The sequence below is a fragment of the Astatotilapia calliptera genome, chromosome 22 (assembly GCF_964374335.1).
Source record: "Astatotilapia calliptera chromosome 22, fAstCal68.1, whole genome shotgun sequence".
In the NCBI taxonomy this organism is placed as follows: domain Eukaryota; kingdom Metazoa; phylum Chordata; class Actinopteri; order Cichliformes; family Cichlidae; genus Astatotilapia; species Astatotilapia calliptera.
This window is the reverse complement of record NC_137442.1, coordinates 23,709,776-23,722,673: the sequence shown is the minus strand read 5'-3', so window position 1 is coordinate 23,722,673 and position 12,898 is coordinate 23,709,776. Positions and strand designations below refer to the sequence as shown.

The following is a 12,898-nucleotide window of genomic DNA, read 5'->3' as shown; positions in this document are numbered from 1 at the left end:
ATTCAAGTCATTCTCCCTATGTTTATAAAAGCAATATCATTGCATCAGTGATTAGGTTACCCATATTCTGCACGGATTCCTTTTCTTTTTTACTTTGTGAGCCTGCAAGAATATTGAGGCGCACATGCTTTATTGTTCAAAATACACAATACACTGCAGACACAGGGAACAGCAGAGGCATGAAGCAGACCAATATGACACAAGACAAGTGACAAGGGAGAGAAAACAACACATGCATATAAGAGAAGCTGACAGGGAATATGTTTACTTGAAGTTCTTTCCAAGTTGGTGAAGTTTGCTCTTGCTTGAGTATATGCATCCTCCTCCAAAATACATTAACTTCAACTTCACTTTTTTTAATCCACTAAAGGCATATGTTACCCTCAATATGAGAAAATCTGTGATAACAGGAAACCTTCCCTGCAGAGAAAATTTGCTTCGTAACCATGGCACAGCAGATTGTGGATGCTCACAACATTAGGAACATCTGGTGCTAGGAGTGGATAAAGATTATTGTTCATCCACCCCCACCCACACCTCCTTTTGTTTTGTTTTTTTTAGAAGAAGACCCAAAGTTCCCTTCAATGGTTACGTGGGCCATGAGAACACTAACGGGCGAGCCACGTTCGAGAACCCCATGTATGACCGCAACATCCAACCCACTGACATCATGGCCAATGAGACAGAGTTCACAGTCAGCACAGTGTGCACAGCTGTATAGCAACCGCTTCCTCTGAAGGTGAGTACCACACCACCGTTGGGTCACCCTGGCTGCACGATATAAAAATAACTTGGAACTTCAGGCATCCATGATTTCATATTTTTCTCTGAGCGTAGATAACGTGAGTCTGAGATAATCGCACATCTGAGGCGCCACAACTGTTGAAGCAAGACACAGTTTCTCCGAATGTAGTTTCAGACTCAACCTTTTACCTTCGTCCCATAAAGACTTTTCTATGAATAGAAAAAAAACCAGGGATTGGTTTTCCTCCTGCAGTCTTCCCTTTGATCCGCACACCATCATATTAATTGTATAAAAAAAATAAAGTGTAGTTTGTTTATAAAAATAGAATGGTTATTTGGAATCATGGGAAAATGACATTAATGCATATATTTTCTCTGCTCTCTGTCATCTTTATCGTCTCCATTGTTTGTTTCTTTATCCTTTTCTTTTCAACCCACTTCTCTTGTTTCCTGGATTTGAATATATCTCTTTTCCCTCACCCTTCCCCACCATTTTCTACACACTCATCCTCTGTTACATCACCGATTCAGTCCGGGGACGAGAGGTGCACCACGTCCTCGCCTGCGTGCCAGCTGAGGACATCTATAGCTCCTTGAGCAGAGGGCAAGACAAAGATTATTTTATTTGCTGAAATACCTTCAAGAAACATCTCCAGCGGAAAAGGCGCTTACCTGCTGGCGATAAGAAAACAAACAGAAAGAAACCACGTGAAGACAACCACCTGAACACACGACAACAACAACGCGCTTTTCGTAACTTTACGTGGTTTCTTGATCATTCTCCATATTTCGAGGAAAAGCTTCCACCTTAAACTGCAGCCAGCGGGGAGTACGACTGGGAGCAAAGCTGTGATGACTTTTCTCACCGCCTAAACCCAAAGGGAATTTTACCTGTAAACTTTTAAGTCGAGAAATATACCTGTAGCTTACGGAGGCCTCTGTGCAAGCGAACTGTAAGATGGGCAGCGGCGTATTGGCTTGTGTGTGAATCTGAGGGAGACGGTCTGGACTGTTTCGATTCATCTTTCTCGTTTTTTTGTTTTTTGTTTCTCATTAGCTATTTTTATTGTGTTCGCTCTTATATGCTGCTCACCTTATTCTTTGAGTCGCTGGATGCCAGTTTTCTTCCCAGCTGTCCGCTACTGAGGTTCTCGAAAAGTATCATCGGGGACCCCTCAGTTTCTGGAAGAGGATGAATTAAAATTCAGTGAGTTTTTGAAGGCCTTGCTGGAGACACACACACACAGACACACTCGACTTCATCTTTTTTTTTGTAGCAGGAATAAAATTCTGCTTGGCGAGGCAGCTGTGTCCAGTGTAGGGGTTCAAAGGTAGCTTGGGCTGCTGAAATTAAAAAAAAAAAAGCACTTAGTGAGGTTGTAGTGAGAGTTGTACATGCGAGTGTGAGTGCGTATGTTCATGTGCACATCTTGTAGCTGCCCTCATCTGTTCTCACCCTAAAAATCCAACCAAACACGCAATGCTGTCTTATTTTATTTTTTTGTTGCTTTAAGAAGTGAAAGTATTGAGTTTACGAGTTTAGGATTACGCCAACTCAGAGGCTCCGAAAACCAGTAAATTAAACGTCGACAATCTATAAATCCAGTCTCCATCATTTTTCTTTCTTTTCTTTTTGGTTGGTAGCGATCGATCAGATAGATCAAAGGGACCGAAGAGAGACAAATTCACTTCTCAAGCTAACACACTTGAATCAAAGGTTAAGCAAGGGGAAGTACTCTTGACATTTGCTCCAAAAACAGGCTTTTTTTTAACCATGCCGCCACCTCTGCTCTGAGGTCCTTGAGGAGAAGGGACCATGTCGCAACAAACCACAATGTAGCACAGCAAATCTGTATTTAGATTACACTATCTGCTTTTTTTCTTTTCTTTTTTAAAGTTTCTTTTAATCCCGGATCCAGCTTTGCTCGTTTCACTGGATTAAAAGGTGACACAAGTTGCAGCAGTAGCTCCGCTAAACTTTGGCCTTAGGAAAACAAAGATCAAAGTGCGGTCATGTTCTCGCTCTCTGGAAATGTTCAAATGAAGGCGCTGGGGTTTGAAGAATGGATGAAGCGAGAGATGCGTTCCCTCTGGATTGCATTCAGGTCTTTTTCATGCAAGCTCACTTCTGACAGCTCGCTCCCCTTTGGAAAAAAAAAAGAAAAAGAAAAAAATTGCGGAAATGATAAATATGATTTTGGGAGGGGGTTGAAAAAAGTGTTTATGTCTTTGCTGCTAACGCTTCCCCATATCTATGGCAACTGGGGAGTGATATGCAAAAAAAAATTATATTGAAAATGCAACACAGGAGGAAACTGTCATCTAATATAACAGCGGGGCTCTACCTTGGCTGGTGAATGACACGTCTGATGAAAATACGAATGCTTTGTGACCCGTATTAAGTGTGTGTGTGTGTGTGTGAGAGAGAGAGAGAGGGGGGGGGAGATGTTTTCAAAAACACCCTGCTCCACTTCCTGCTCCCGTACCTGTAAATGCTAACCTGCAGCTGCTAGGTGAGGTGAATAGTGTGCGAATTTCACAGGAGCAAATTGGGCCATTACGTCTAATTTGCATTAATTTTAGCTTCATTATCAAACCCATAAGAAAATTCATTTTTACATTCCCAATATCAGGACACGCTCAGATCCTTTTCACTTCTTTAGTTCCTTTTTTGTGTGTGTGAGTGTGTTAAAATCAAAAAAGGAAATTCATCTTATGGATTTTTGTTGCTGCGTTATTCTTATTATTATACATTTCTTTTTTTTAATGAAGTCTTTAAATTTGCCCGTTGTACAGAATTTCCCTCAGAATTCCAGACCTTTTGAAACCAATCACCGTATTGTTTCTTCAATCAGTTTCGCTGTGGGTCGGTAATTGCTTTTACAATTTTATTACTTTTAAAGCTCGCGTTTATCTCGGCCGTACAGATAGAATATTGCCCCGTGCTTGCTCTGGTAGTGAATTGATGGGAGAGGAAACGATTGAATTACCCTGGATATTTCACAGGGAGAGGAGAAGTTGCTCGCGCATTATCTCAAAGGAGCTGCTACTCAGTTCCTATAGTTTTCTGTGGCTGTTGCACGTTGCATTTCATTTGGTTTTTTTTTGTGAAATTGCTCCAAATATGTCAGCAAAGTGGACAGCTTCATTATTAAATCGCAGCTTCTGTTGAGGGCACTTTCAAGCGGTCTTTTCCCCAACTTACACAAAACGATCAAACGAACACGTGTAAATAAGGACGGCGTGTTCACGAACCCCAGAGGAAGCAATTCCGTTTGCCTAGATTTAGACTATAAATCTGGATTAACATAATACAGAAGCAAGCGCTCACACAAATATGATTGTTTTTACTAACAAGGGCTCATTCCCCACAAATTCAAGGATTAAAAAAAAGGGCCAAACACAATTTTCTTTTTTTCTTTTTTTCATGTTCGTACCTCCAGGAAGCACTTTATGTTAATTATAGTGCCTTGTTACCCCCTTATATCATAAATATGCTTTAGACGCAGTGTTCTTATGTTAAGGAATTCCAGTATCTTTCCTAGGATTTTTTTTTCTTTGGGAAGGGGGGTTTCCTCTTGTTATGTCAGATATTAGAAATGTAAGTCTTTTAGGGTTTTCGGTAAAGCCCTTATCCCTGCCTGAGTAACCCACACACACTGAAGAGTCCGCAGGCTTTGTAGATCTGTTTTTAATCTTTGATCTCACTGAAAATCTGAGCTTGTTAGGTTCATGCCAGAGTCACCATCAGTTTGTTTTTTTCCCCCCCAAACGAGCCGTGTGCTCAGTCGTACTGTATTTTGGTGTGCAAGGATTAATGGCCAGGACTTTATGTTGTTGGCTTCGTGCTCGGCTGGGTGTTTGCCCTCTGTTTGCTTTGCGAGTTTAAAAATAAACCAAAGAAAGTTATCCAAATTCAGACGATTTAGAATTAGACATATAGTGATAAAAATTAAGATTTATTATTCTGTCACGTCTTGATGTTGCTTAATTTATTTCTGCTGTTGTTTTTTTATGTCAAGCAAACCATTTTATGGATACATTTCCCTTAATGGTCAGTACATCTATAGAAGTATTTAACCTATCTAGTGTTAGCCCAGAAAGTCCAGTCATATGAAAGTAAAGATCGCAGAGCTCTCAATGAAGCCGTGCTCTAAGAGTCAGAATTAAGTCTTTCTTAATAGCAGCAGGCTACTTCCTGGTTCTCTTTGCATATTTTAAGACACAAACGGCGCTCATTTTCAGTTCATTTTCGTTATCAGCCGGTCACAGCTCTGGGTTCTGTCCTGCTCTCCCATCTCTTCTATAATGAAACACACCACAGCTATGGTCTTTGAGTTTCCTTCAAAAGTTCACAGAGTTTTCCTCGCAGTCAGGGACCCGACCAACGGCTCTCCCTTTCTTCGCGCAGCACAGGACAGCACTGCACATGTATTGAAAGACCGAGCGATCCATCAGTTATGCCGTGTGACACGTTCTGCATCAGCTATCATTTATAATCTCCCGTCTCTCACTGCCACCACATATTGATGGCCAGACAACAAATCTCAACTTCCCCGCTGTGTTTTACAGGCCCATTCCATGCAATTTGCCTTCACTATTCAGCCCATTTCAGCTCTTCTAGTGGACTAAAGCGTGGGGAGAGAGGGAAGGGATGTATTTTGAAAAGCTTTGAAGCTTAAATGAGTTTTATTCTTTCAATGTGAAATGCGAGCAGCGTGGTAGTAGGATCATTCGTGATCAGATCACTGGATTTATTGCTCAAAAACTACTGAATGTATTTCATTTCACTGAGTGCACCAGAATTTATCTATCTATACTGTGTTGAATATCTGTAATCCCACAACTTTTTCTCTGTTTGTGTGCAGTAATGGATAAAAAAAAATAATAAAAAAACCTGTCAGTATGTGTTATCTTTGGACTAAAAACAGAATGTCCAATTTATCTAGAGTATAATATAGCAAAGTATTTACAAAGAGCTGCTTTTTTATTACCAGATATTTTTCTGTTAGTTTTTCCATGGCAACAAACTTATAAAGTCCCATATTTTCATTTTGTTTTCTTTCAACATGTTTTTTTCAAGCCAGTTCTGTAAATCTCTCAACTAGTCTCTATGTGAGACTGAAAAACCCGCAATGCCCAAGCAGGTTCGACATGGCCATTAAAGGCCTCAACGAGAAAAAAAAAAAGACAAAACGGCGAAAGGCAAAGAGCCAGTGTCGGTGTCTCGCTGTACACCAAAAGGATTTACCGGTGACGACGTGGACAAACGTGAGCTTAAGCAGACTGTGCAACGACAGAGCAACTGCAGAGGAAATATCTCTGAGATAAGAGAATATGTTAACAAATAAAAAAAAAACCTTTTTTTGTACAGAGATATATTTTTATGAAAATACATTTGTAATATAAAAAGAAAAAATGGATTGACATATATGTAAATGTTTTTCTTTTTCATTATTGTAGTACAAATGCTAGTGGGGAGTATATGAAAAATCTATATATAAATATAAATATATATATATAAATATATATATAAATATAAATATATACAAAGAAAAATAGAAACAAGGCTTTTTTTTGTATATGTAAAAAAGATTGTATATAAAAGTTTACATACATACTGTACATATGTAAGACCCACCATGGCTTGTCTGCAATATATAAAATGTATTTTATCTGTCTGTATATGATGCTTTGCATTGTGTCTAAGCTTATTCTACTTTCTTGAACTTGAAACTTATTTTGAAGGTTTTGGAATAAAACATAAAACCTACCACTTGGGTGAATTCTTGTGTTTATTGCCTCAAACCCATAATCATTAGTTAATGCATAGTATGATGTATGTATCGTGTATAGCCTTTCTAAGGGGGGAAGAGGCAAGGCCATATATCCAGTGTTCCTGGTGCGTGTTGCAATTGTGGGTCAGAATATCTGATTTGCTCTTTATGGTGTTTTTTTTTTCATGTATGTTACTTTTTTTAATGGAGAGACACAGAATATCAACCAAAAACAAATCACATCACATTAAGTATGTGACACAGATTACAATCAGTTGTTCAAAACAGATACTCCTGGTCTTAACTCATTATGTGTACAAGCATGTCCAAAGATCTTTTTTTTTCCCTATTCCAACCTCTAACCACCAACGAGCTGTCAAAGGATATCAGGGACAAGATTGTAGATCTGGTGGAACAGCCTAAATCTACATGGGAGGAGCTTGTTAGTGATCTGAAACCACCATTGGCAACGCATGTCACTGTAATCTTACAGCGCCCATAAGGTCCCCCTGCTCAACAAGGCACATGTACAGTGGGGCAAAAAAGTATTTAGTCAGCCACCGATTGTGCAAGTTCCCCCACTTAAAATGATGACAGAGGTCAGTAATTTGCACCAGAGGTACACTTCAACTGTGAGAGACAGAATGTGAAAAAAAAATCCATGAATTCACATGGTAGGATTTGTAAAGAATTTATTCGTAAATCAGGGTGGAAAATAAGTATTTGGTCACTTCAAACAAGGAAAATCTCTGGCTCTCACAGACCTGTAACGTCTTCTGTAAGAAGCTTTTCTGTCCCCCACTCGTTACCTGTATGAATGCCACCTGTTTGAACTCATCATCTGTATAAAAGACACCTGTCCACAGCCTCAAACAGTTAGACTCCAAACTCCGCCATGGCCAAGACCAAAGAGCTTTCGAACACACTACAACGGCAGGGAACCAAATCCCGCAGTGCCAGACGTGTTCCGCTGCTGAAGCCAGTGCATGTCCAGGCCCGTCTGAAGTTTGCCAGAGAGCACATGGATGATACAGCAGAGGATTGGGAGAATGTCATGTGGTCAGATGAAACCAAAGTAGAACTTTTTGGTATAAACTCAACTCGTCGTGTTTGGAGGAAGAAGAATACTGAGTTGCATCCCAAGAACACCATACCTACTGTGAAGCATGGGGGTGGAAACATCATGCTATGGGGCTGTTTTTCTGCCAAGGGGACAGGACGACTGATCCGTGTTAAGGACAGAATGAATGGGGCCATGTATCGTGAGATTTTGAGCCAAAACCTCCTTCCATCAGTGAGAACTTTGAAGATGAAACGAGGCTGGGTCTTCCAACATGACAATGATCCAAAACACACCGCCCGGGCAACAAAGGAGTGGCTCCGTAAGAAGCATTTGAAAGTCCTGGAGTGGCCTAGCCAGTCTCCAGACGTCAACCCCATAGAAAATCTGTGGCGGGAGTTGAAAGTCCGTGTTGCTCGGCGACAGCCCCAAAACATCACTGCTCTCGAGAAGATCTGCATGGAGGAATGGGCCAAAATACCAGCTACTGTGTGTGCAAACCTGGTAAAGACCTATAGTAAACGTTTGACCTCTGTTATTGCCAACAAAGGTTATGTTACAAAGTATTGAGTTGTATTTTTGTTATTGACCAAATACTTATTTTCCACCCTGATTTACGAATAAATTCTTCACAAATCCTACCATGTGGATTCATGGATTTTTTTTTCACATTCTGTCTCTCACAGTTGAAGTGTACCTCTGGTGCAAATTACTGACCTCTGTCATCATTTTAAGTGGGGGAACTTGCACAATCGGTGGCTGACTAAATACTTTTTTGCCCCACTGTACAGGCCCTTCTTAAGTTTGGCAGTGAACATCTAAATGATTCAGAGAAGGCTTGGGAGAACGTGCCATGGACAGATGAAACCAAAATCAAGCTTGTTGGAACCAACTCGACCTGTTGTGTTTGAAAGGAGTATAACCACAGAACACCATCACCAAGGTCAAGGGGTGGTTTTCCTGCTGAGGGTACAGGACGACTTCACCAGATTGAGGGGAAAATGGACAGGCTTTCAGTTGCCAAGCAGCAGCCAGGAAACTTTAGGATATAGAGAGTTTGTGTATAAAGGAGTGAACAAAAATCCCTCCTGACATGTGTTCAAACTTGGTGACCAACTTCAAACTCTTATCGTTGAGTTTCATGTTTTGATTTGGGATCAAATATTTATTCCACTCATGCCAATAACCTCAATACTTTTATGTAATGTGTTGATATTCTGTCTCTCTCCATTAAAATGACACTAGCATAAAAATGATCAATTCAGCCATGGATGAAATAATGACTCCCCCCAATATACCAGTAAACATCTTAATGGGCCTTTGCTGGTATACTTGTATGCCTGATGCAACCTGATGTCAAAATAAGCTTGGAATTTATGGCTCCAAGCTTATTTTCTTTCTTTTTTCTTTTTAAAAGAACATTGCAAGCATGCGCACACTTCATGATCTGAGAAAACAAGAAATACACTACACGAAATTGAGTCAGAAGGAGTATTACAATGCATCTTGTGATTTTGGGTGCAGATGTAGACAAAATTGAAAATGCGATGGCTCGTGTTCGCAATATTTTTGCAGCGAGTAAAAATGTTTAAACAAGTCTGGATGAGAAAGTCAGGGAGAGAAGTCAGCTCGAGTTGTATATTATTAATCAGTAATATCTCAACAAGGATGAATTAATATAAACTATCAGGAAACATCTTCACCAATAGGGAGATAATTGATCAATAGATCTAGTGAGGGCATGCACTCTAACTCCCTGGTACCTCAGTTGTGAAGGGGAGTGGTCCTTCCACTAATGAGGACAGTGGCTTTCTCTTTTAGATCCAAACAGAGTTTCAGCTCATACATTCACTGCTCTTACAGCTATCCTCCAGATTAGCTTGCTCATTGAATAATCAATCCAAAAATCCCAATCTTTTATCCAGGTAGATATATTCATACACAGGTGTTTGTTTGTGAAGCAAGTGATGAGGAAAAAGGAAAGGTCCAAAAGTCAGGCAACAGGTCATGCACAATCACAAGGAAGTACAAAAACACACAAGGAGTCTGGGGTCTTGAGTCTCAGTCTGACGAGACAACCTGCCAGCTCATACACTGAAGAGACTGACTGACTACCTCAACACAGGTGTGGCACAAAAATGATGGAAAACTGAACAAAAAAGCTGGAAGGAAAAGGAAAAAGCTAAACGATTTCACATGGAGTGACTAAACTGAAACTCAATCTTAAGGCAAAGGAGAAAAGATGAAGCTTACGAGACAAATCTAACGAGTTGTTGTGAAGGAGTGTGTTTAAACCCAAAATAAAGTAGTCTTTGGTGTCCTAGTCTAATTAAATATGACGTAAGTGACTAAAGCTAGACGAGAAGTAAAAAGTGGATGAAAAGGAAAAGAATCCTGTAATCATCTGGCTGATAAACTTGTGAAACCACCTCTCAAACCTCTTGATGTGGACTCTGTATGTGGGTCCCCTTTGATAATGTTATATTGCCTGAGTTGGGGCATTAAGGCATTGACATCTTGTTTGTCGCTCTATGAGCCAGAGACGTCTGACATTCAGCATTTAATGGAATGCTTTATTAACCCTCTCGAGGCAGGCGTTGTCGATTTGCAACAGTTAAATACTAACAACCTGATTACCCCACATACATATTTTATGAGTTTTTTTTACTCAGAAGTACCACTGCAGGGCTTGGTTGTGCATTAGCAACAAAAAGTTTAATTTGAGTCTGAGAGGGTTAAGCTTCTAAAGTGTGGGTGCCTGTTGCTGAATCACCGCACCGATTAAGAGCAGAAGTGTTTGACACGACAGGATGTGTCACGTACTCATGAGCGTTTGCTTTTTAGAACACCACATGACTGGGAAGTTTTTCCTCTGAGAAACATTTAATTTATCTGTGCAGCACTTATCGGTAAAAAAATGTTACTGTCAAAAATGTCATGTCACTTTCCTTTTGGCTCTCGGAGGAGGCGGACGCACTTTTTCTCCTCTCCTCTCCCTTATCTTCCCTGCTTAGTTCTTATGCCCTTGTCTAGTCTTGTGTTTTTTGTATTACTGTCCCTGGAACACTCTCTCACAGTCTGTTTCTAAAACCTAAAGAGAATTATGGATTTGATCAACTGGTCTCTGAATGCTATTGACACCCTTTTCTCAATGAGAAGTCTGGGCTCGGGAGAGCTCGAGTGCCCTGGAGGGACTTTCCCTGCCGGATACACGATGGAGTGGTGGCAGACATGGAGGATCGTGTGCCTGGCGGGACTGTCGATCGAGGATGCTGAAGATATCAACCTATTCGGAACCATGATAACAGGGTTCTTGCTGATCGGAGCTGGCTTGGCCCTGGCTCATCGGAGAATTAAGAAAGCGGAACCGGCTGTTCAAACCCCCCCAAGGCTGCCCGCTGGGATTGAAACGATGTTTTCAGTTTCAGTTTTCAGTTTTATTTGTCATATGCAAGTTAGCACAGGGTCAACATTGCAATGAAATGTGTTTGACGAGCAGCAGTCACTCAGCAGCATGGTACAGTAGAAGAAAATATAATAAAATAAATAAAATAAAGTAATAAAAAAAATAGAAAAATACTAAGGAGCAAAATATTAGAGAGACGTGGTAAAAGAGAAAAGATGACTAAATATATATGTATCTATAAATATAAATATATGTACATTAGTGATTAAATAAGAAAATCTTGAAAAGAAATGTGATGGGAGGGCAGATGGGATATTGCACAGGAATGAGCAGCAGAAAATTACAGTATTGCACTTTTTAAATATAAATATCAATGACAATAAACTGGAGTGACCAGTGCAGATTAAACAGAGTACTTGTGAAGCTGCAGGTAGCTTCTGAGTGCTGTGCTGTGTGTGTTTAAGTGTTGTGGTTGAGGTGTCATATGGCTTGGTGGTAAAAACTGTTTTTGAGTCCGAGCAGACAGACTCCTGTAACGTCTGCCAGATGGTAACAAGGAGAAGAGCTGATGTGCTGGGTGGCTGTGGTCCTTGATGATGCTGTGTGCTTTACGGATTCATCGCTGGAGATAAATGTCCTAAATGGCAGGAAGCCTCGTGCCAGTGATGTGCTCTGCTGCCTTCACAACCCTCTGTAGTGATTTACGGCAGCTTGCCGAGCAGCTTCCGTACCAAACTGTGATGCAGCTCGTCAGCAAGCTCTCAATTGCACACCTGTAAAAATTTGAGGTGATGTTGGCGTTCATGCCAAACTTCCTCAGCCTCCTCAGGAAATAAAGCCGCTGGCGAGCTTTCCTGATAGCAGTGTCTGTGTGAAGGGTCCAGGAGAAGTCCTCTGTGATGTTGACTCCAAGGAATTTGAAGCTGCTCACCCTTTCGATCTTGACACCGTTGATATGGATGGGCTGGTGTTCTCTGACTGGTCGTTTCCGGTAGTCCACTATCATCTCTCTAGTTTTGCTGATGTTGAGAGTCAGGTTATTTTCCAGACACCACTCGTACAGTGCCATCACCTCCTCTCTATAGGCCGTCTCATCATTGCCTGTGATGAGGCCTATGATGGTTGTGTCATCCGCAAACTTGATGATGATGTTGGACTCGTGTTTAGCAACACAGTTGGGACGAGCGAGGCGTGACTTCTCAGAAAGGGCTCACTGAGTGCAGCATGGTTAAGAGCTTGGAGGCGCCTACGGCAGCAGTGAATACTCGGAATAAGACCTCTGAGCGTACATTGGATTACATCAAGGAAAAGTCCACTCAGAACAACACCTCTGAACGGAAGTTGGATTACATCTTGGAACAGCTGACTGCGGTCGTGAGGTCTCAGAATCTGCTCTTTGAGCAAAAGAATGACAAGACCACGGAACTGAAGGTTAATAACATCATGGAGAAACTCGCGGCTATCCAACGGGAGATTGAGAGGCCAGTGTCGGAGTGTTAAAGAACAGCTTGAAATTCTCATGAGTTGCTGCAAAAGAAAAATTACCATCATAATCCGGCTACCCCTTCAGCGCCAGCTGTGGGCTCAAGGCTGGAGTCGAACAAAAACTCCCTGATAACGACTGTGTTGAGTCTGTTCCTTCCCATTCCAAGCATAGGCCACCTGGGTTGGCTGGTGACTGTTTACTTAGCCTGGCAGGGCGAAGGACACTGTCTCAGCTGAACTATGGACACACATACATATACTGATAAGCACTCACTGACGCATCACCCTCCCTACCTCGGATCCAACGCCACCTCCAACGCTTACCTCCCCTCTGATGTGGACATCGGGTCAGTTGGAGGCGCAGTCGAAGATTGCAGCGGTCCCAGATCAGATGTACACACTGGAACTCTTTCCCATGTTGCTTGT

At 41.3% G+C, this 12,898-nt stretch overlaps 1 protein-coding gene across 1 annotated transcript in view; it reads left to right on the top strand.

The window, feature by feature from the left end:
* csmd2 (CUB and Sushi multiple domains 2) overlaps positions 1–6,517 on the top strand; it is a 76,667-nt gene extending 70,150 nt beyond the window's left edge. Inside the window, exons 37-38 of the mRNA XM_080295851.1 lie at positions 562–739; positions 1,276–6,517. Of these exons, the coding sequence (XP_080151977.1) occupies positions 562–721 (160 nt within the window). The 3' untranslated portion in view covers positions 722–739; positions 1,276–6,517. The remainder of the gene's footprint in view (positions 1–561; positions 740–1,275) is intronic.
* The last annotated feature ends 6,381 nt before the right edge of the window (positions 6,518–12,898 follow it).